Here is a 25,143-nt window from a genome sequence, read left to right as displayed (position 1 = left end):
TGTAGTTATAGATAAGCATGACAGTAACAAAGGAGGTCCAAAGGAGGGCAACCAGGCTGGTGAACTTGAGCACAGATCCTATGAGGAGAGGCTGAGGGAGCTGGGGGTGTTCAGCCTGAAGAAGAGGTGGCTCAGGGGAGACCTCATCACTCTCTACAACTCCCTGAAAGGAGGGTGTAGCCAGGGGGGGGCTGGTCTCTTTTCCCAGACAACTTCCAACAAGACAAGAGGGCATGGTCTTAAGTTGTGCCAGGGGAAGTTTAGGTTGGATATTAGAAAGAATTTCTTTACAGAGAGGGTGATCAAGCATTGGAATGGGATGCCCAGTGAAGTGGTGGACTCTCCGTCCCTGGAGATATTTAAAAAGAGACTGGATGTGGCACTCAGTGCCATGGTCTGGTAACTGCAGCGGTGGGTCAAGGGTTGGACTTGATGATCTCTGAGGTCCCTTCCAACTCAGCCAATTCTATGATTCTATGATAAGACAAGCTAAGGACCATTATGATCCAGCCTTCTTAAGAAGGTATGTGGTTTTATGTATTATAAAGCCCTAAACTTCTATTTATTCATTCTTCTTGTAACTACCACATATTCTATCTTGCTCTGGATCTCTGAATTACCTGCATAGAACTCATTTATACGCTCTTGTGATTTCAAGGAAGACTCATCACATAGTTTATAGAAATACTGAAAGGCACTCAAGTTTTCTTCAGTGTCATTAAAAATAACCATGGCCATTTCCCTCTACTTCAAAACATTTTGTGGGAAAAAAATATAGACTGGGCTCACATTGCTTGTATTTTTTTCATACTGGGTGTTTTAGTCAGACCTCAGCTTACATTCCCACGCAAAAAAACCAACCAAACAAAACAAGCCCAAACAAAACAGTCACTAACAAAAAAAAGCCCCCCAAGGCCTCTAGGCAAAAGGTATAGTTCTCCCCTAGAAAAACAAAGCCAAAGGAAGCAAAGCAAAGCAAAACAAAATAACAAAGCAATCTATTTAAAAAATTCTAATTGATTTATTCCAACAAAACTCTGATGTAAATTGCCCCCATTTCCCTTTGGTTCTTCCCTTGTCTCTCAGCAGATCAGAGTTTTGCTGTTTCCATGGCAACCTTATTGCTATGGGTGGGCTGTGCCAGTAAATGGGAGCATTATCTGCACCTTTGCAAGTTTTTTTCTTTGGAAAACCACAGGGTTGGAAGTATTGTTGTTCAAAATCAGTGATCATTAATCATTATTAATCAATTACCAACTTAATTAACCTCAAAGGCATGATGCAAATTAAGATAGAAATCAACATCTGAAATATGCCCACAAATTTCTGTACGGATGTTTAGGTTTTGAGATAGAAACTGACCTTAAGCAAGAAGGATGATGTTTTCTATTAGCTGGAAACACTGAAACAATTATGTCTTAAGACACTTTCACCCTGTAAAATATGACATGAAATATTTGAAAGAAAATGAAACTTGTAACTCCTTCTGTTCCATTAGTGGTTCCTGAGGGCCTATTTTTAAAAGTCAACATACTATTAAAGTTCCTCTTAAAGATGAATCTGAGATAATGCCTGAATCTGAACAAGAAACTAAGCCTTTGCAGGGCAGGATCTGTCAGAGGAGTGCATTAAAATCTGCAGTCCAGAACTAAATCAACTTTGTAGCATGGCATCTGCTCTTCCAAAAACCCAGATTTTTACATGTCCAGGGAGGATGGAAGGCATGGGAGAGAACATACTTAGCAAAAATAAGCTCCAGTTATGTAGTTTAACAGTGGTCTTTCTAGAATTGGCTTCTAAAATGCAGATGCATAACGAGTATTTTTATATTTATATACTGAAATATATATGTACACATGAAACAAAATGTACACATGAAAAATAATTTTTCCTTTCCTTTGATTACCTTCTTGCACTAAGGTCAAGTAGACATAATGTATATATACTTATACACGTATGCACGCAGACACACGCACAGATGCCCTCCTTCTCTTTCTGTGTAACCAATATAAAGAATCAGTTTATTTCTAAGACTCTCCTTCTCTTAATGTGTAATGATATACTGGCTCCTGTTATGCATACAGTTTTGCTATAATTCAAACTCATCACATAAAGACCAAGTAGCAAAATCAGTAGACTCTTATATAATTATTTTTTTTTCTCATCACTGTGCAATATCTATGATAGCCAACTACGGACACATTCTGGCTTGTTAGATAATGTTGCTTCCACCATTATTTACCATTCTGCCCTGAAAATTAATTTCATCATTGCAGAATACCAATTGCAGTACTTTAGCATATGACACTTTTCAGTCTTTAAAACCTACCTCTTGAAATTAGCAATAGTATAAGACCAATTCTTAATTTCATAAGAGACAGTGATAGAAAAATATGTAGTATTCAGGAATGCAAATTTTTTAATGTTAAGTAGAAATCATGTCACTTAAAAATAAACATTTGATTTCATGAACCACTTGAGTGTACTTGATATGGAGTCTGGTTCTGGTGCTTGTAGGGTTAACCTGCTGAGACGTGATTACTTGTAGCTGTCAAATTCTCTCCAAGGATAAATAATTAAAGCTTCAGGAAAAATAAGCACACAGGAAGTGGTGGAGGTTGGATGTACGTAGGTGTTGGGGGCATTCATTTTTTATACAACTGCTGAATAAAAAGCACATTATTTATGCATTCTTGTTCATTCACTGCTACGTGACCTGCACCACAATAGAAGACTGCAGCATTCAGTGCTGAACTGAACTGCATTCGAGGCAGCGAAGAGAGGACTCCAACAGTATCAGCACACAAGAGCAAAATGCCACACTGTAGGTGTATATGCGTCCTTTGGTTAATGGTATAGCTCTTATGACTAATGCTGGAATTACACAAAAATACTGTTTCTCATAGAATTTTTTTTCTTTGGCAATAAAAATAGCCAATATTAGCATTAAAGTGAAATTACTTTTTTTTACTTTTTCTTCAGCTTAGATATCCCACATGTAAAAAAACAAACCCATAACAAGTAAACCCCAGAAGTATTAACTCACTAGCAAAGAAAAGAAATGCAATGCACTGTAGTATCTGTGTTAAAAATACTCTGAAGCAAAATACTTAAATAAAGTGAGCACCGAAAGGTGTAAAATTTGCAGCAAAGCTATCTCAGCTGTGAAACCCCCCCAAAAAACTGCTGCGTGTTCCACACTGTTTTAATGCACAAGAGACAAGAGCAACTCACTGCTCCAAAATAGATTCCTTTGCCTTCACGTTCCTATTTCTGTCCCATGTTTACTCACTGTGAATTTTGTCTTTGACTTGACACCTCATATGCCTGCTAACTACTCTGCTAAGTGCAATTGTTTACTTGCTTGAATATTTGTATACCATATAAAAAAGTGAAACTTAAGCAAGACTAGTAAAGAAAATCAATAAATACTGAAAAGCCAGGTATCAGTAATCTTGTCTTAAGGTCCATGGTTACTGAAAAGCAAGGCACCTGCTAAAAGTGTTCAAATCATCTCCCACAGCTACCTACTCAATGTGGCATTTTTAAATACCAGATCAGTTTCATCATTCCCAGCAGCAGATGTTACAGTTTCACACCTTCTATCCAAACATAGGTACAACTGATGAAGATGTTAACTCTCACTTAACATGAAAAATACCTCTGCAAAGGCTTGAAAGCTGAAGGATACCCTAACGGCAAACTTGGGTGTTTAAAATTTTATCACAATAAAAACTCATTTTATTTTTACATGAAAGACAGAAGTAATCAAAAAATAACCAAAAAACACTGCCCACAGACATTCCTGCCCACAGGAATGATGGGAATTAATTACTTTTTCAGCAGGAACCAATATACAAGCTGAAAATGAACCAAAAGAGATTTAAAAACTACAAACATTACTTTTTAAATATCCTTCCATGGATGTGTTATGAAATACTGTCAAACTTTGGGTGTGAAGATGACACAAATTTATTTACAACCATTTATTGGGAAAATTAATAAAACACAGCAAAGTAAATATCTTACTGCTAAACTCAGAGACTGTGAAAAAGCTACTGTATATGACAATGGTATTTTCAAAAGCTATCAGATACAGAATTAGGAATCAGCATGGAAGTTTGGACAACAGGTTACTCCTCTTCCACCTGCACTAAGGCTAAGGAGAGTGCTGCAGAGAATTTCAAATAACAAATTGAAAATGGCAAAGCTTGCCCTCTGTGCTTTTCATTGATCACCTTCCTCACTGAATCCCTAGTACAAAACTATACTACTATAACAGGATATATGACATTCGGTTAAAGAACAAAAAATTTTCCTATGCCCCAATGATGTAGTAGGGAAAAAAACAGTTACCAGTGTTGCAAAACATTTGCCTTACATTTTTAAGGAAATCAATCAGCATAGTGATAAGTCATATTCTGTAATTAACATTGTTAATGTTAGGATCCAAGATTACCAGGGTCCAGATAAAGTCGTATTTGTGTGATGTTAAAACAACTTTGTGACATTACGCAGGAGAAAACAGTTTTCATAATGTTAATAAAGAATATAATAATCCTGCTCTACTCTTCCAAAATCATTAAATGGAATGGAAGAGTAAAACAAGATTAATTCTACACTTATGGCCAGGTTGTAAAATAATAGTCATACTCATAATAGGTTAATTTCAGGGCTTAGCCCAAAACAGATTACTGGTTTGGGAAAAGGGCACTGCTGACACTGCTGGAAGCCAGGTTTTTGATTGAACATTTTATGGAAAAGAGGATATTCTCTCAATGTTAGTGGCATAGACAAAAAAAAAAAATTAAAAAAAAAAAAATCAAAAAGCTAAGATCAGGTAACTGTTATAATTCATGACTGAAATTCACAGTATTTGTAAGAATTAATTCCTAGATAACAAAAGGCTTACCAAAACAAACAAGTCTTTTCAGGGAAACAAATAAAGGTGGCAAATGAGACATATTAATATTTGCTTGGAAAGTTCAGATATGTCAATGAGAATTCAATGTGTTTAAAATAGGCACAGAAAGCTCCCAAGTAAAACTACTGCCTCTGGCAGAAATATATCATGACCATAAACAGCAGTTCATATCTCTCCCATACATAGCACTTGTTTCTAAGTTAATACACAGTTTGCAGGTGGGAGGATCCAGGTTCAAAGCTAGATTTGTCATTGAGTGACATGCCCCTTAAGTTAGTTTTCAACACCCCTAATTTTAGTCATTTAGCGGAGGAGCTTAAATTAGAAACCTAGTCACCCTAAACTCTAAAGGCTAGGAAAGAGAGTATGAGGTAGAGGGCTGATTAGATTTTACCACAGCTGAATTACATTGATGAATGCCTGCTCAGTAATTCAGACAAGCTATATGCATATTAGCAGTTTGAATATTTGAATAGCACTTGGAACAGAGAAAATCTATCTAATCATTAAATGAGCTGTATACTTCTCTCACCTAATTCAACCTTCTCAATAGCTGTTTCTGTGAAAAGCAACTCAGTGGCCTCTTAATCATCATTCTCTCTGTAGTATCTTTTAAAAGAGTTAATTCTATCTCCTCACTCCTCTTGTTTCCTCAGGTGGCAAATTAGTAATTACCTATTCTCTAGGAAACTTGCACAACAGAGTTGGGTGTTTTTTTATAACTGTAAGTGCGTGAGCAGCTTGTCCACCTAATGGCTCAGATACTTTAATAACAACCTGTGGAGAACAGGATGTTCACCCACCATAAGCAATGACTCTTGAGTCAGATAGGAAAAAACACAAAATAGCTGCCAGCTCTTTAACGTGGAGTACTTTGGCTGTGAAGATGACACAAAAGAGCAGGGAAGCAGTCATGTTGGTAACATCTCCAGGGGCTCAGAAGGGTACAAACCTTTCAAACTTGGCTGTCAGCCCACAGAGAAAGGACTGGGATTGCCCATGAGTGTTATGCTCGTCTCTGCAGTGGCTAAACAAAATGAAGAGACAGTGGCTTTGTTTTATAGAAGCAAGGGATCTAGCTGGATTCTTGGGTTTGTCATCCGTGTGGTCCTGGGCTGTGTTCCTTGATGCCATCATTCCCTGTGATCCTGGTCATCCATGGTCTGTGCGGTCGTGTCTCCTTGTTTTTGTGAGTCTTTTCATTCAGACCAGTCTCCTGGTCTCCTGCACCAGCACCCTGTGGCTTGGACCTCCTGCTAGTCCAGCACTACTGCTGTGCTGCAGTCATTGCCACATAAACTGCAGCCCCTTTCATTTATTAACCCAAAAGCAGACCCAGCTCCTGCCCTCACACTCCACTGTGTGACCCAACAGTGAGATCAAGATCACCCTTTCCTTACCCTAATTACATTACTTCCTTCCTCTTTCTTCTAGGTTACTTGTTTCATGGTGTATATATTAATGGGATATCTGTTACCTCTCCTGAACTGCATCCCTTAATCAGCCACCCATCTGTAAATAAACCTGTAGTTTGTGCTAACAAAGTGTCAGTACTTAATTTGAGAAAGCTCGGGGGTAGTGGTTCTTTCTCACCCTGCATAAAGTAAAAGACTGTGACACACCTGTAACTCCCAAATACTTCTACCTGTATTCAGAGGTTTGGTTCCCAAAGTCAAAAGCTCTGCTCTGTCCCACATGCTACGTAGGAAAAGGAAGCCTGGGAAGGTATTATCTATTGATTTTACTCCGAAAAGCAAAATCTCTGACAAATAAGTTGTTGACAAATACAGTCAAATCATTATACAGGATGGTAAAGCAAGTCTTGGAAAATTGTAAAAGGAAAAATAGGGCATTTATTGCTGTTTCAATTTGAAATATCTACAGTTTGAAAATATTAATACACAAAGTTAGTGGGTCAGTGTATATAAAGCAATGATACATTTTCCAATGATACATTTTCTGAGCCAGATATAGTTGACTAAATAAAGGCAAGAACATGGAGTGCAAGTGCAAAAATAGAACCAAGGATATGTGAACAACCAAACAACCCCAAACCTAGCTGAATTTTAAACATCTTTAGATTCAATTTCCTTCTGATTGCTAAGTTACAGTATAAACTTCTTTTTAAAAAATTGTTTTAGGAAAAAAAGCTTACCTACTGGGACAAAATCCCCCTTCCTCCAGCTTCAGGTCTACATGCCACTGTGGCTGCTCAGAAAACGTACCTACAGAGCCTTCCTAATGATTTTTTTTTTGCATTCTAGGGACATCACCAAGTATTTGTATAATTTGTCATACATGCTATACACTAACTTTTATTTGGGAAGAAAAAATAAATAAATAAAGAAAACATGCAACTTCTCCTTCTTTATTACATCGTATGGGGATCCGAGACACAACTTCACAATAAATCTTGCAGGAGAACTTTTTACCTGCACAGGGCCCCACCATTTATTGGAATATTTTGCAGATGAATACAGATACTCTGTTTAAACACTTCAGAAGAGGTACAATGTTTTCCTACTTGCATTGTGAGAAGATAACAAACCTTTTGGAGGTGAAGTAATATATAAATAAATTAGCAAATAAAGATATGTTTCAAGCAAATGTAAAATAGAATGGTATTTCATTTCTCCCATTAACTCTTTCAACTGCTCACTGTTTACTACATTAGGATTTTATTTGTAGAATATCTAAGAAAAACATCAGATTAAAGCAAATACATGCTTCTCTCACAAAATTTTTAAGGATCCAGTTGAGTTCAGGGAAGCTTCTTAAATAATAAAGATGCACAGATTGTGCAAGACCACAAGAATATCAGAGGACTTATTTTAAACTCAGCAAATCAGAATCTCTAGGGACCCTGCTACCTTTCTCCTTCTTATAATCACCAACATCTTCATATTTCAGGGATGTATGTCATGGACCATCCATCAATATAGAATGCACTGCATGAACACAAAAACAAAACAAAACAACCCTCCCCCCCCCCAAAAAAAAAACCCAAAACCCCACAACCCAAAAAAAAAAAAAAAACAAAAACCCAGAACAAACAAATGAACAAAAAAGCAACCAATAAACCACCCCACAACAGAAGTTTTGCAGCCTGGCAACATCCCATAGAGCAGGCAGCTTTGTAGAGAACTCAGGCATCTTGAAAGGATATCTGTGATTATGGAACGTAGTTAGTGAGTAAATATACATTTTGGTCTGAGAAATTAACATATTCACCCCCATGATTCATAGACACTTTTCAGTGCACTGATAGAAATTCATGGAGAGCTAGGAGGAATTTACATAAATAACCCACACCTGTGCTGCCTTAAATCAATTTTATTACAACTCTAGGAAACATGTATGGTAATATGTCATGTATGCAGCAAAGCCAGCAGCTAATACTCAGTACAGGGAATAACAGGAGCAAGAAGGTAACTAGAGTACCTGTAGAAAGAGAATTAAAGAAGGCTTACAGTGACCTTACAGCTGCTTTCTAATACCTGAAGGGGGCCTACAAGAAAGATGGGGTAGGATTTTTGCATGGGCATGTAGCAAGACTACAAGAGGCAATGGTTTAAAACAAGAAGGGAGATTTAGATTATGTAATAGGAGGAAATTCTTTATTATGAGGGTGGTAGGATACTGGAACCAGTTGCCCAGGGAAATTGTGGATTCCCTCTTCCTGGAAGATGGCCAGGTTACAGGGGGCTTTGAGCAATTTGATCTAGTGGCAGGAGGGTCAGATCTAGATTATCTTTAATGTCCCTTCCAACCCTAGTCATTCTATGATTCTATGATTTCAATTTATCTTAAATGGAAGAGGAGAACTGAATTCAAGGAACCTATTTTGTCCCCAGCTATTGTTTGCACTGGGTAAATACTAGACAGTTCCTTTTCCAAATAACAGGCTTTGAGCATGTGATTGCCTGTATGATTGCACTGGAGCACTTCTGGTTGAATGACTAAAAGTAACCTGACCTTCTTCCCTCTCATATTTTGGAACTGCAGAAAAAGGCATTTTCCATAATGCCCAATGATAAATGGGGCAGACTGAGATGCAACAGTTGAATGCTCAGACACAGACACAGCTACAGAGCTCACTTAGAGTGACATAAGTATGACATCCAACCATCTCAAAAAAAGTGTCATGCTTACCAGATGCTAACAACTTCAATTTCATTTAATTTTGCTTTCTGAACAGTGAAAAATACTGTAATTTTGTCAGAAATACTGTCAAACTCGCAGCTCTAATTACATCCTGCTACTTCAAAGTGCTTACATGTGCATTTAATGCTTCCAAAGATGTCACCCTGAATACTGAAATTCTCTCTTGATTCACAGAGGAAATACAGGATTAATAGCCAAGACAACAGCACCTTAATGTAAAACAAATCACCAAGGAAACTAAGGCTCAAGCTGACATTTTTCCAACTTGAAATCTGAGGTGTATTTATGCAGTTACATTTGTAGTGTTGCAAAATACCCATCTTCTTCCTTTTAATCAGCTTCATGCAGCAGAAAGAATTCTGACAAAGCCAAAATAAACATTGAAGAACTGCTGATTTTAGACAGAGCTTGAGACTCTTTCCTCATATCTTTTTTTTTTTTTTTGTCACCATGGAAGTGAAGCAAATAAAAAGACAAAGATAATTTTATACTCCTACTGTCTAATTTCTCTTATCTAACTTCTCTTATTCTTGATATGCCAGAGTAGATGAAGTTCAACATTTGCACAGGAATGCACAATCCATTTGCAATTAATAAGCCCTCATCTAAAAAAAAATCATCGTGAACAACACTGGGAGCAAAACACATTCCTATCCTGTGACAAAGGATAGAAACTGGAGCACACAAAGCACTCTGAACTGATAATGCAGTATGTCTTCAACAAGCATGTTGTACTTACAAAAGCTCAATCATATGATTGACAATATAAAAACCTAGATATTTAAACATATATAAAACCTCACTACCTAGGTCATCTCTTGGAAACAACACCAAACCCACACTTGGTAAGGCATGTCTGAAAGAGGACAAAGTGATGTATCTTAGCAGTTGTGAGGGTTGCATGCTTTGGAAGTTTGGGTAAACTATGGATTTTTTTAAGCATTTCTATCAGCCTTTAGTGAATTAGTACCATTAAACATCCTTAAGGAAGATCTTCCTCTTGCACCCTACCCATCTCCAGAAATATGCTGACTGAACTGACAAACTATGCAAACCTTAAGTTAGCAAGTTCAAGATTCTTACATTCTCTCTGATGGCTCTATTCTAATTTTACATTTTGAGACAGCATAGAATTAACCATCTTGAAGGTTAATTTTTCCCACTCTTTCAAATACAACAGTAAGGGCTTAAATAAGGGCATACAACTTCCAAGTTAAGACTGTCATTTGATGCTACTAATTTACAGTAATTTACTTTGTATAATTATGTATATAATGTATATTATGTATAGATCAGGTAAGTGAGAATGTATATAGTATATAGTATATGTATATGTATATAGTATATATATAGAATGTATATAGTTATGTATAGATCAGGTAAGTGAGAGCACATGTTTAACTAACAGATGATACAAGATGTTACAGGACTGTTTCCTTGGTTAATCATCAATCACATGAAGCATTTTTTAAAACAAGTTTGGTTTAGCAATGTTCTATTCTAAAATTCTTCGCTCAGACCTTTTTTCCCCTTGTGGTTCCATCTGCTGGTTGGAAAAAAATTACAAGAAAATTTTACCATGGTAACACCTGCTATGCTACAAGACATAGGAAATGTAAAGACTTTTGATAGTTTTCAAATTCAAGCATAAGTAAGCCATACAAAGGTGCCCAATATAGAGAAACACTCCAAATATACTATTTTAAGAATTTCATAAATTTGTTACTTATATATATTTTACATTAAAAAAAATATAATAGACAGTGGGAAAATATTCTATCCCTAACAAAACACAACTTCACAGAATTACAGAATGTCATGGGCTGGAAGGGACCTCAAAAGATCATCGAGTTCAACCTCCCCTGCCAGAGTTGGGTCACCAAGTGAAGATCACACAGAAACGCATCCAGGTGGGCTTTGAATGTCTCCAGAGAAAGAGGCTCCACAACCTCCCTGGGCAGCCTGTTCCAGTGCCCTGTCACCCTCACAGTGAAAAAGCTTTTCCTTATATTCATACAAAACCTCCTAAGATCAACCTTGCACCCTTTGCATCCATTTGACATCACTGACATGAGCCTGACTCCGTCATCCTGGCACTCACCCTTTACCTATTTATAAACATTAATGAGGTCACCCCTCATTCTCCTCTTATCCAAGCTGGAGAGACCCTGCTCCCTCAGCCTTTCCTCATAAGGGAGATGTTCCATGCACTTAATCATCATTGTGCTCTTTCAAGCAGTTCCGTCCTTCTTGAATTCAAGAACCCAGAACTGGACACAATATTCCAGATGTGGCCTCATCAGGGCAGAGTAGAGGGGAAGGAGAACCTCTCTCAACCTACTAGCCACCCCCCTTCTAATGCACCCCAGGATGCCATTGGCCTTCTAGGCCACAAGGACACATTGTTGGCTCATGGTCATCCTTCCATCCACCAGCACCCCCAGGTCCCTTCCCTCTATGCTGCTCTCCAACAGCTCAGCCTCCAGCCTGTACTCATACATGGGGTTGTTCTTTTCCAGATGGAATACTTTGCACCTACCCTTGTTGAATTTCATTAAATTTCTCTCCACCCAACTCTCCAGCTTGTCCAGGCCTTGCTGCATGGCAGCACAGCCTTCTGGTGTGTCAGCCACTCCCCCTAGTTTTGTGTCATCAGCAACACATTTTGCTGTTTAAAATACACTTCAAGTGCTCTCAACGTGGGAACTGGCAATTTTGAAGGCTCAGATTCACTGCTCAGGATTCAAATACTGATGTAAATTACACATGTCATTAAAAGACAATTGATAGGAATAAGGATTAACTTTGAGAAACAATGGGCTGGTCAGACTAGGCTAACTCTCCACATGCTAATCTTGTTTTAATGAAGGTCCATCTGAACCAAAAACAGTGTACCTCAGGATACAAGTAGTTTACCTAGTATCTTGAAACTCTCCTTGCTCCCAGTTTTGTTTTTGTTACCCTCCCAAAACAGATTTGTTGGTCTAAAACCCAAGTGCATTCTCAAAGTTTTAGGCATTCTATGGCTTTTTTAACCACTACTGTTCCAGATTTATATCTTTACCATACTACAGTTGCAAACCAAGAGCAATTCCGGTTCTTTGTTAAGAAATATTAGACATTTAGCTTAACACAGTTCATTTTAAATTGAATTAATTACTCAGACTCAATAGTTTAGCATCAGGATGCAGGATTTAGAGCATAATGTTGTGGAATTTGGTATACTGTTTATTACTTAGCATGAGTATCTAGATTTGCTGAAGCCTTAGGCTGCAAGCTGTGAACTTTCACCTAAATATGCTTTTGGCTGGGATAATTTGTTTTATTCCTAGTAGATGGCACATGCTGTATTTTGGGTTGAGTTTGAGAATAATGTTGATGACACACTGATGTTTTAGTTGTTGCTAAGTAATGTTTATGCTAAGTCTAGCACTTCTCAGTTTTCCATGTTCTGCCAGCAAGCAGGTGCATAGGAAGCACAAAGCATAAGATAAGGACACTACAACAGTAGATAGAAGCTGCAGCTCAAGAAGATAAGAATAGTTAAGGGTCTGTCTGGAGACAGAGAATGAATCAAATAAGGTGGTAGAAAAGCCCAGACCAGAAATCACCATTGCACCAAAAAGATGCACGGAGAGGGTGTGAAGAGAGCATGAGTGGATCTTAGGGTATACTTGCCCAGGGATTTCTTTATTTGCTGCCCCTCTCCACAGTCACCCAACTTGAGCTAGTTTTCCGCTGTACTATCTGAACACATTATTTTTTAAAATTATATTCAATACCTGAGGCTGTACAACAGAACAACAAAAGTTGAGTCTGAAGGAGGAGGAAGTATGCCTGAGAGTGTGTGTTGAAAGGGGCACCTGTGGGCTCCCTGGAGTCACCCGCTGTGAAGAGACTTCTGTCTGAGTAGTTCAAGACTGGAGGGGTTGTGTGTGCATTTCCATAAGAAGTCAGTGAATGTTCAGGTATCATCTACTCCCACAACATTCTATCTAAAGACAGCTGTAGGATTTGATAATGAAGTTACAATCCACTGGAAAACTACACCGACCAAAGACCTAGCAATGATCTTAATATACAAAATTGTAAGGCAAGCCATCTAAGCTGGAAGGGGAAGCTATGACCAGGTTTGGATTAGTATGGCAACTGTGTCTTGCAGTTCAATAAAGGCTGCAAGCCCTTTCCACCACCCCCTGTAGCTTCCACAGGAAATAAATTTGTGGCACACTTTGGCCAGTCTTCGGTCTGTGTAGTACAGAGCTGGAGCGCCCAGGCTGCATCATGACAGGCACACAGATGCAAGTACGCTGCCACTGAGCACATTCACTTGAAAATGTGAATCAAGCTTACACATCCCCACTCCTCACCCTGCTAAACACTTGCACTTCAGTCACTACTTTACCAAACAATTTCAAAACTCACATAAAGAGATGATAACTTAACAACATTTTTCTGTATTCACTAAAAACGAAGCTAGAGTTTACTGTTTCATCTGAGATTAATATCAGCATAGCCAGCAGTAAGTTTAGGGAATTCTGCAAAAGAAAATAAGAGAGAACCCATAAAGTCTCATCAACCAGCAGTATTTTGAGATACAATGCATCATACAACCTCTGGCCTGAGGCTGAGGATGGGGGGGAGTCACACAGACTCCAGCTCTGTGCTGTACAGCAGGTAGGATGAGCAGGACTGGTGTGTGAGTCAGGAACTGCAGTGTTGCCCCCCAAAGTCAGGCAACGCCAGCATCACAGAGGGGCAGGCGAGGTGGAGAAAGAGTTTGGGGGAGAGCAGAGATTGAAATCCCACTGTCTTCTTTTGTAGGCTGGCACATAGTATTAGGGTTTGAATTTACAGTAAAAGACAAACAAATTACATCCATATGTGTGACAATAGACATTGTCTGTATTACAGACATGACAGTTTTAAGATACAACTGAAAAATTTCGGTGTCAGGAAAAGTCCCCCTAAACGAAGTGATGCTGTGAGCCCACTGTGACAGTAGATCCAGCAGGTCCAAGGTCATTGGCCAGGCACATTGTCACCCGCATGCCTGTGACACAGGTGGGGTTGTAGCTTGGGTCAGATCCAGCTGCAAGCAGCTCTTGCAGTCTGGGGTCAACCCTGGCATGGCACTACCTGGGAGCCTCCCACCACTGACACCAGCAGTGAGGGACTGGTCCTGGTCCCTGCAGCCAGCTCCACACAGGGGGGGAACACCTGCACTGAGCTGAAAGTATCAGATGATATAACAGTGAAAGATAATTATTTCCAAATCTGCTGTCAGTCCACATTTTGGACCTCTGATGAAAAGATTATGGCACAAAAGTTTAAAAAAACGTGTTTCAAAAGAGGTAGCCCCAATACTTAATATTTTGAGTCTGTAGGCCTGTCTTGCAGGCATGATAGGAGTTACAGAGGAAAGAGAAGCAAGATACAGGAGATGCACTACAAGATTAAGCCAACAGAAACTTGCAGTTTCTAGTGTTTTCCAGCATGAGATAAATCTTGTAACATGCATCTAATTTTCAGCAGTGGAATAAGACATAAAAAATATCTGACAACCATTATAAAACAGAACATTTGCTGTCATTCTACTGATCACTTACACCCAAGTCCAAGAGCTGCTGAGATAACTGAAAAGTTTTCACTAATTTCAGTTTACTCTCAACCAAGCCTTTAAGAATGCTTAATGTATAGGAAGGGAAAAATGTATTTCTAGCACATCTACAAGATGGCAAAACAGAACCTGCTTCAGTTTCCATGACAACACTGCTGATGTGGTCCTAAAAACATGAAAAGGCATTAACACCTGTAAAGACTTTTGAATCAGTTTCCTTGTGTTCTTCTTCCATGAATTTCTGAATTTTTTTTTTCAACAGTCTATATATGCATATATGTAATGATGTATGATTCAAGTATGGCCCAGGAGACTTCAGTCAAGGAGGACTGCTATCCTAGGATAACAGAAAAAAAGCATGCTCTCCTATGTTACTCTAACTGGAGCAGTTTAAGGCAGAAGTAATTCCTTTCATTCAATAAAGGGACAGAAAAAAGACAGAAAATAAGCTTTCAAACTGTGCACATTTCAGTATACATTCATTTTAGAAGTGAAGTAACCTGAAGAATTTTGTATCACATTTGCAACATGACCCCATGAACAGCAAGAATGGTGTAAATGCAACGCAGAGGTGAGTTTCGTGAATGTTTTTTAGACTGAGCAGTAGGAAGGATTCTGACTTTATTTCCAGATAGAATCTTCTTCCCATCTATGTTACAACTGTTAAATTCTTCCCTGTATAGATACTGCATTGTAATATAATGGGGAAGTTTAAGTCCTGAATATTTTTGTCTATATTAATTACTAAAAAGCTGATTGTTACAAAGATGTGGGTTAACCTAAAAATATGTATTATTGTGAATGATGAAAGATGTTTACCTGCCAAGACAGATTCAAAGTTCTCTATATCCCCTGAAAGAAATGATTTTTCCAGTATCTATAACAAAGAATGGAGTCACCAGGAACACTGGAAGTCAAGATATATAAGCAGGGATTTAGAAAAAAAACACATTAGCTTGAAAAATGTGGGATACAAATAATGGGAAATAATTCAAATAACTATAGGGAAATGCTTGTAAACAAGCAGAACTGAAAATTACCATGGAGGCCAAATCTGAGTTTCCCTGAAGTAAGGCAACAGACTTAGAGAAATTCTGGGATAATACACATAGAAGCAGACAGAATAATATAAGGAGTCCAAAAAGGCCACACTTCTGGGCCTGACTTATTGATGAGGCTTCTGCGTCACACACAGAGCAGAGAAGGGATGTGAGAGTGGCTCCTCAAAGTGGCTCCTCCTTGCTCCCTGACAGGATGATTTTTACATTTTTTATGGTAAAGGGCTGGGAACACTGGTTGGTTTTGTTTACACTATGACATTTATCTCCTGCCTTCCATGACTGGAAAACTAATGAAAAAAAAATCCACCTGGGCCTGTCATTTGCAAAGCAATCCCTCAACAGTAGTCCTTAGCATCTAGTGTAATCTAGTGTAATCCATGACTGGAAAACTAATGAACAAAAAAAAAAAAAAAATCCACCTGGGCCCGTTATTTGCAAAAAAGTCCCTTAAGTGTAGTCCTTAGCATCTAGTGTAATCTGGGAATGTATCATCACAAACTTCTTCAACTCTTATGTTAGAGAAGGCATCCATTACAAAAAGCTGCAGAGATACATTTGGCTAAAAAGAGCTTTTCTTAGGCCTAGAACTGACATTTTAAAGTTTAAATGTAACCTTTACTCAAACTATTTAATCACTGTGTCAAAAATATCCAATAACTGAAGAACTCTGAGATCGCACTGCAGATTTTTGCCATTGTTCCACTGTGAGATATTGCCACATTGCACGGCCTACAGGAAAAATCTGGGCAAGATTGTGCCTCATTTGGCAGCATCTTCTTGTGCTTGATTCTCCAGTCATTATATGCTATCATCCTGAATTTGTTATAGGAGCATTTGTTGCTATGGAGATCACCATCTGCTATATGCAGCATTTTTTATTTTGTTAATATGGGAATACTTTAGTGTGGCTCCTTTTCAGATCTGAGCTGTGGATTCCAGATCTAAGCTGTAGCCTTTAGATCATGTTCTGATCACGCCCTTCACAGGAAAATTCACAGAAAATGGTTAAAGAATGAAGTCAATGCAATGACACAGATCAATTCTGGATTCAAATCTCTGAAAGGATCTGAGTGGATTGTAGACATTCTGTATCTCTACCCTCAGTGCTGAAATCTGTGCTCACTTGGCATGACTTGGGACTGCTTTATTCCAGAACACCTACAAAACACAGATCTTGAACCAGGACAGGTACCGGAAGGAGAATGCATCATAATTGGCTCTGCTTCTCTAGTCAGTTTATCCTGTCTCAGATGGAAATTCTCAGTTATTCAGCTAAATTATTTTCAAAACTTACAGTAGCTTATTTACAGCTAGCACAGCATCAGGTTTCTCCAAGACCTGGTTCACATTTTTGTGTGAACTGAAAAACAACAAAAATTCCATTCTATTCATTAGCTGGAAGAAAGTTACAACTCCATGCTTCTGAAAATGTTTTTCAAATTTAGTAGCAATAAATACAAATTTAAGTACCTAAATTGAGGTTAACTGATTTTGAAGATAAGTCTGTGAAGAAAATTTTATTCATATTGCACAGACAAGTATCCAGATAAATCTGTAGGATCAGTGCTCTGATGATTACTGGGTCTGTAAAATACATGGCAAATACCACACAAGGCCAGAAAGTAAGATCACAGTCAGGTAACAAGTTAGTTTACTAAATATCAGAATTAAGTAAGGCTCATTTTCTCCTAAATCATGGCTTCCTGAATTATTTGCCTTACTGTTTCAGAAGGAATGCACATCAAAGGCTGAAGAATATTAACCAATGAGACATTTATTTGAAGTATTTTTTCATATGTTTTTTCTTCCTGCCTAGGATGGTATGAGATTACTTACATCACTGCCTCCCCACCAGGGTACTTCTGATAGACTGGATCAATGAGCCCAGGACAATAATACGAGGTTCTGTAAGTCCTGCATTTTGGTCACAACCCCAGGCAATGATACCAGCTTGGACAAGCTGGAAAGCTGCCAGAAGAAAAGGACCTGGGGAGTGTGTTGGTCAATACCTAGGTGAATATGAGCCAGCAGTGTGTCCAGGTGGCCTTCTTGGCCATCAACAGCATCCTGGCTTGTATCAGAAATAGTGTGACCAACAGGAGAAGGGACATGATTGTTGAATAATGATATAACTAGAGGAAATAGCCTGAAGTTGCACCAGAGTTGGTTTAGACTAGACCTTATTAGAAAGAATTTCTTTACTGAGAAATATTCAGGCACTGAATGGGCTGTCCAGGGAGGTGGTAGAGTCACCATCCTTGCAGGTATTTAAAAACAATGCAGATGAGGCACTTCATGACATGCTCTAGTGGGCATGGTGATATAGATTTATATCTATATATCTGTATCTCTGCCTTAGCAGAGGTTTCCCTGGAGCCTGTGGTGAGATGGCAGCTGTTCTCCTGCAGCCTATGGAGAAGCACAGTGGAGCAGTCCCTGAATAAGCATGGTTGAGCAGTCCTTGAAGGGCCACAGTGGGGTAAATATGGATTTGTTGCTCCTAACGTGCCACAAGTGGGTAAATGTGAAGTGTCAGCCTGCACAGGATCACAGAGAGGCAGATGTGGATCTGTAGCCATGGAGGACCCCATGGCAGGGGAGGTGACTGTTCCCAAAGGAGACCATGAATCCATGAGCAGCCTGGGCTGGAGCAGTTCCTGAGGGACTGCACCTATGTGAGGGACTCATGTCAGAGGGGTTCCTGAAGGACTCTCTGCCATGAGAGGGACCCCACGTTGGAGCAGGGGAAGGCTGTGAGGAGTCCTCCCCCTGAGGAGGAAGAAGCGACAGAAACACCATGTGGGGAACTGACCCTACACCCCAACTCCTCTTTCCCCTGTGCTACTGAGGGGGAGGCAGCAGTGAAGCAATTAAGGCCTGGAAAGAAGGGAGGTGTGGTGGAGAAGGTTTTAAGATCTGGCCTATTTTTCATTTTCTCCTCATAGATTAAATTAGTTTTTCTTTCCTACCAATATGAACCTGTCTGGTTTTTGCCTGTAACTGTAATTGGGGAATGCAAACCTCCCTATCTTTGTCTCAATTAATGACCCTTAAGGCGGATTTTCTCCTCCCTGTCCCACAAATGGGGTGGGGGTGAGCAAGTGGAGGCCTGGTTGATACCAGCGGGACCTAAACCATGACAGAATTTGACCAAACCAGGCAAGAGGTTCAAGAACTAACTGAGGATCAAAACTGAGCAAGCATACAATTGTTTAAGCCTTGTTTCCATAGGAAACATGAAACATATAAAAGCACAGATAACCATTAATCAGTATACGTTGTGAATGTGATTCACACTCAAATTAATCGCAAATTATTGACTGTGTATATGACTCATAAGGAAAGTACAAAACGTTCCCTGACAGTGATCTTGCTGTTCTGTTCAGGAAAATACATTCCAGTATCCAGCATTAGGGTTTTATAACTCATGGCTTGGCTTCACAAATGAAGCTTTAAGAAGGGCTCTCCCCACGCTTGCTGCAAGCACGCTGATGGCTGATGAGGCCGATGTGGGACTGGCAGTGCGGCTGCAAAAGGCATAGCAGAAAGTCTCCTGTGAGCAGACAGCCAACATGGTTCTTTCTGCACTGTTTTTTCTCCTTGAGACTGATTCTACGTGTGCTCTCAAAGGATTATGGATGCACATCCAACATTATGGATGGTGTCTCCATGTCTTCTGATTGGAGGCCAGAGCGGAACACTGATGGCTGTCAGTATGGCCAAAGCTGAGGGATTGTTTCAGGGAGTCCTTGTGTCTCCTCTCTGGGACTCCTCTGTTGTGGCAGCCAGTGGCAAGTTCACCACAGAGCACAATCTTAGGGAGGGGGTGATCCTCCATCCTGGAGATGTGCCCTGCCCAGCACAGCTGTGTCCTCAGTATCATGGCCTCAATACTGGTGACCCCTGCCTGCTCAAGGACAGGAACATTGGTCACACAGCCAGTCCAGTGGGTGTTCAGGATTGTACGGAGGCAGCACTGGTGGAAACGTTAGAGCCACAGGTGGTGGCAGTAAATGACCCATGATTCAGACCTATATAAAAGAGTAGACAGTACAATGGCTCTGTAGACACCGATCTTTGTACTTTTCAGGCGTTTATTGCTCCAGACTCTTATAAAGTCCTCTGAATTGCTGAGCCTTGGACTACGTGGCTGGCACTGAATAGAGTCTGAAAATGCCCAGACCATCAGTTCAGGATGGAGGTTTTATCTGTCAAAAGCATTTGGCCATCTGCACTGAGTAGGGGGGTTTGGACCTGGTGTGTGGATCTGTACACTGCTTTCAGGCCCAACAAGGAGGGAAGACAGCAGCACTCCATGGGTAGAAGGCAGTAAATGTGAAGAAGCAACTGTGAGACTGCTCTTTCTGGCAACATTCCCACAAGCATCTCATCTCATCTCACAGGGCAACTGCACCCAAGAAGTACCACAGGTCCTTAGGATAACAGCAGAATTCAGTATTTCCATACTGAAAAAGCTTGATTCCAAAATTAACATTTTAACCCTAGGAACTGCAGTGCATTTTACCAAATCCTGGCAAGCTACTTACATTTTACTGCGCTACTTTGCTAGCTCAGTTTGTAAACTTCAGTCTTGCTCACAAGCCCCACAGAGCACTGAACACATGGTGCTAGATGCAAGCAACTGTGTATTACTCAGTTATACATATGCATTACAGAAGCATGTATATGCATACAGGAAGCAAGGTTATTCAGTTATTAACATAAGTCTCTACCCATCTCCACATGTATACTATTGCCTGGTTGTCATGTGGAGGCCTTTTCGGGATGAAGGCTCCAAGTCTTCCTCGCAGTGAACTTTTCGGCCTTTGGTTCAAAATGCTGAGTGGTCATGAGCCGTTATTCACAGAGCTAGCTCAAACCAGCACTTAACTTAGCCGCCTGCCCTTGCATACCGCAAAGTTCCTCGCCAAGGTCCTACTCGTTTCTAGTTTACTGTCGTCTTAGACGCAGCTGCACACTAAGGTATGCCTTGTAAAAAACTCTTAACCCAATGCCACTCCTATACCTTGTGCTACTTTACACCACACCTTTATTAATTGCTCTGAAGCCCCCTTATCAGAAGGCTCCCGGCACCAGCAACACAGTGAGCACCCGGCAGCGCTCCCGCCTGACGCCGCAGGGGCCGAGCCCAGCAGACCGCGACACGACCGCGGCACGGGACACCAACGTCATCAACGACCCCAACCGCCTCACCCTCCCCGTCCAGCCCAGAAACTGCTGGAATGCGGGGCCCTGCCCGCGGCTGGCCAATCACCGCGCTCTGGAGCCTCAGCGCCCGCCTATCAGCGCCCGCCCCCTCCCTCCTTCGTTCTGCCCCGCTGCTCTCCCAACCGTCACCCCTGACGTAATGCTCCCCGGCAGCTTCCGGGGATTGCTGGGAACGGGAGAGGTTGAGTCACGTGGCTGCCGTCTCGTCGTGGCTGCGCGGCACGCTATTGGCTGTGCTGGCAGCGCCAATAAGAGTTGAGCTGTGAGATTCAAACGGAGCGAGGCTTGGCAGCGGGCGGTTACTCTCCTGGGGCGGCTGCGGGGAGAGTCTCGTCTGGTCCGGTCCCGTCGTTGCTCCTTCTGCCTCTAGCCATGGCCCACAAGCAGATTTACTACTCTGATAAGTACTTTGACGAGCAGTACGAATACCGGTACGAATCTGTGGGAGAGCGAGGGAGGGGCGGCTGAAGGGATTAGGAAGCGTTTCCTGCTACCCTTTTCGAGGTCGCTTGGCGACTCTCACGGGATTTAGGAGATGCCGTCGGGGAATAAGACCCGCTGGCGGCAGCGCGGAGTGTGGCTTTGCCTTCCGTGGGGCTTCAGGTCGAAGGGGAGAGGGCGTGTTTTTGCATAGCTTTCGACCAGCCCAGGGGAAGGAGCGGGTGAGTCGGCTGCCGGTCTCGGCTGGCCTCTCTAGGGCGACCGTTCGGTAAGCATGCGGCCTCAGCCCCGGGGGGTGGAAGGAGGCGTGTGGCGAAGCGGGTGCTGCTGTGGTGGGCTGGGGGAGCGCTTGGCCCCCTCTGAGGACGCCTGCGCAGCGGCCAGCCCCGCGCGCACCGCTGGTGGCGCTAACGCGGCTGGCGCGAGGCGGCGGCTGTGGCGGGCGGAAGGGCTTGGGGCCGTGCTGATGCTTCGGGGGGAGCTGGGGCCTCGCTCGCCTCGCTGCCGGGAGGAGCTGAGCCGCGCGGTTTTAAAGGAACGTCATGTGCTGTCTCAGTTCGAGCTCTGAGTGTCTTTTAAAGGCAGTTCGTAAGGACACATCCAAGCAAACTGCTGTTAACTGTAGTTTATGAAGTCTTCCAAGACCATGCTCTTTCTGCTAGTTTTCAAAGCTATGCTGTAGCGCCAGTTTTGACTTATAACCGACGCTCTTGAAGTTCATCCCTTTAAGCTTGCTTGGAGGCACGACTACAAATGACTTTTTTGTGTGGAGATGTGTTGCTCTCCAGCGACTCTTACAGTCTCAAAACCAAGACGGTATACTTTGCTTTGCATTAAGACATAAAGAAAATTGCAAACTGTTTCTCCTCAAGGGGATCAGACTCTGAGCATGCAGAAAAATTAATCTCTCTAGGAAGTAATTTAGCTTTCAATATACTGTTGCATTACCTATGTAATGTTAAGTAGACAAGGTGATTTTAAAACTGGACTCTGAGGCAGGTGCTTCATGATCGAATCAATAGTATCTTTAAGCACCCTATGCTTCTCTGTAGGGAATGCTGGTATTCATCGCTGAACTTGCTTACTATATTTCAGTGCAAGTGTGCTCGTGTTCACAGATACTGGTGTATGTATTGTGTTTAATAATTAAACCTCTACAGACACGTGATGCTGCCAAGAGAACTTTCAAAGCAAGTGCCAAAATCCCATCTAATGTCTGAAGAGGAGTGGAGACGACTTGGTGTTCAGCAAAGTCTTGGCTGGGTTCACTACATGATCCATGAGCCAGGTAAGTATATCTGAACAGACTTAGATGAATAAAATGCATAACATTTCATAAAAGCTGAGCACCATCTGCATGGTGCTTAGCTGGTGTGTAGTGCCTAGTTGCTCCTGATACAGAATCCAGCTGGAATTCACTACTGAATGTTTAGGGTCCTCTTTATCTCCTTGCTATTGTAGCCATTTATCAACAAAGGGAACAGAACAGCCTGTGTCACATCTTCCTCCCAGGGCTGCAAAATGCTACCCTGTAGTCTTATCAGTAGACAAAACATGTCACACTGGAAACTTCCTCACTCTGCCTATATGAGTAAGCTTCTTGGGAGCTCTTGAATAATGTTAGTATCTCAGTGAGTGATGCAAGCTTTATGTAGCAGTGTACTTTTAAATCATAAAGCTGACACATCCACTTCTTGTACAGAAAGACTAAATAAGGTGGGCAAGGTCCTGTATTAATGCACTAAAAAATCTACAAATATAGTTTGAGCTCCAGTTACAAACCTACCACAAGTAGCACTTAAAACCAGTCTTTCCACTGATTGGATGTGAAGCCATAAAACTCATACTGATGTACTGAAAACAGGCCTTCAAGATAAGGTACCACTGATGAACCTGACTAACTGGTGACAGGTGAGTTGTGACAGCATCATGGAGTTTCCAGTTTCTGAAGAACCAGGTGAAGAAATTAGTGTAACCTTTTAGAATTTCACTTACCTTGGTGTCTTTGATAATTCAGACTTGTTATGAGGAGCTTACAATTCAGTCTGATCAGTAATGATGGGAGCTGGCTGTATTAACTAAAGCAGCTTTACCTAACCAGGACAGCACCAGCAACTTGGTTAGTGTAAGTTACAGCAGCAAAACTCATCAAACAGCCTACTTTAGAGAGATGGCGTTAGTATTGATACTAACTAAAAATACTTTATATTTCCCAGTGTTTCCATCCTTTAAGCATCTTATGATACTGACAACATTAAATGGAAAGCCTTCCAAAGCACCTGTTTAAGTGTTGTTAGGTACCTGCAAAGTTGGTCTGTAATACTACGCTAATACTAACTAATACTACACAAGATGTACTTGTGGACTTATTAATCTGTTCGTATGACATCGAGCTTTAACTTCAGTGTTCAAGACATCTTAAATGAAAGAAATCACTGTAATCAAGACCTGTGTGAAGCTGACACTATGTTCAATTTTGTTTTCACAGAACCACATATTCTTCTCTTCAGAAGACCTCTTCCAAAAGATGAAAAGAAATGAACTACTGTCTAAATTATCTCCCAAATCTTCTGGAACTATGTATATGAGTGTATATATCTTGGTAGTATTCAGTGAATACTTTAAGATGTACAAAACATACATCCAAACCTGTGCATGAGCTGTATTATTCACAGCGACAAAGCTCAGTCAAATACAATTCCAAGTAGGCTGCTATGGTGTTCAGAGAGTGATGAATATAAGTGCCTGTTTTTTCAATGGATTTTGTTTCTTAAAGTTTACATATTGCATGCTCTGATTAGATGATCCCTTGTTACCTCTGTTCAATAACTTTTGCACTCTGCTTTTCTGCTGATGTGTAGCTTGTTCAAATCCAGTAGGTCACCTGTTCAGTAGTAGGCATAAGGAAATAAACTGGTTTTAAAGATTTATAAAACCTGGTTGTCCAGAGTTTTAATTCACCAGACAAACCAAATATTCATGGTTTAGCATATTTAAGATTACCCATTTCAGGGAAAAAAAAAAAAAAAGAACTTAGTGAATCTTTTTTTTCTCTCCAAGAATTATTTTGCCCTACAGGCCAAAGTTCCTAATGCCGATTTAAATTGGGAACTGCAGGCAGCCTAAGAAGAAAGCTGTCAGTGGTGGGTAATACTCTGGCTTCTGGCATGCTAAAATTATGTCTCTGATGTAGGTTTTGATGAGCTGAATTGTTCTGCAATGACTACTGGTCGTCCTGCTTCTACATCCAACCAACATTAGGTGTGTGTGACAGGATGGAAGGGAAAAACTTCATACTATATCAGGGGAAGTTCAGATTGGATAGGTAAAAAATGTTCACTGAGAGGGTGATCAAGCACTGGAACAGGCTCCCTGGGAAGTGATCATGGCCCCAAGCATAATGAGCAGTCCTGGGGATACAGTTTAACTTTGAGATTTCCTTTTGTGAAGTCAGGAGTTGAACTTGGTTCTTGTAGGTCCCTTCCAACTCAGGATATTCAATGACGACTTGATAAAAAATTTTCAAAAGGTGTTAAGTGCTTGATTTATTTATAGTAGTGCCAGTTTAGCCATTTGCCATAAACTTTGTGGGCGTTTTTGTGTGTTTGTGTGTGTTTTAATCTGTACTTTCGGTTTTGTGTCCTGTTTTATTCTGGGAAGTTAGTTTGTACTCATAGGCAGTAGTGGTTTAGACACTGCCAAAG

At 40.7% G+C, this 25,143-nt stretch overlaps 1 protein-coding gene across 1 annotated transcript; it reads left to right on the top strand.

Moving 5' to 3' along the window:
- Nucleotides 1-21,258: 21,258 nt before the first annotated feature.
- On the top strand, nucleotides 21,259-24,374 carry CKS2 (CDC28 protein kinase regulatory subunit 2). The gene is made up of 3 exons (XM_071731453.1): nucleotides 21,259-21,429; nucleotides 22,600-22,727; nucleotides 23,928-24,374. Exons 1-3 carry the CDS (start codon nucleotides 21,371-21,373, stop codon nucleotides 23,978-23,980), a joined length of 240 nt encoding a protein of 79 aa, XP_071587554.1. The 5' UTR covers nucleotides 21,259-21,370; the 3' UTR covers nucleotides 23,981-24,374.
- The last annotated feature ends 769 nt before the right edge of the window (nucleotides 24,375-25,143 follow it).

The sequence above is a fragment of the Heliangelus exortis genome, chromosome Z (genome assembly GCF_036169615.1).
Source record: "Heliangelus exortis chromosome Z, bHelExo1.hap1, whole genome shotgun sequence".
NCBI classification, from domain to species: Eukaryota; Metazoa; Chordata; class Aves; order Apodiformes; family Trochilidae; genus Heliangelus; species Heliangelus exortis.
The sequence above is the reverse complement of the archived record's forward strand: the minus strand, read 5'-3'. Positions and strand labels throughout refer to the sequence as shown.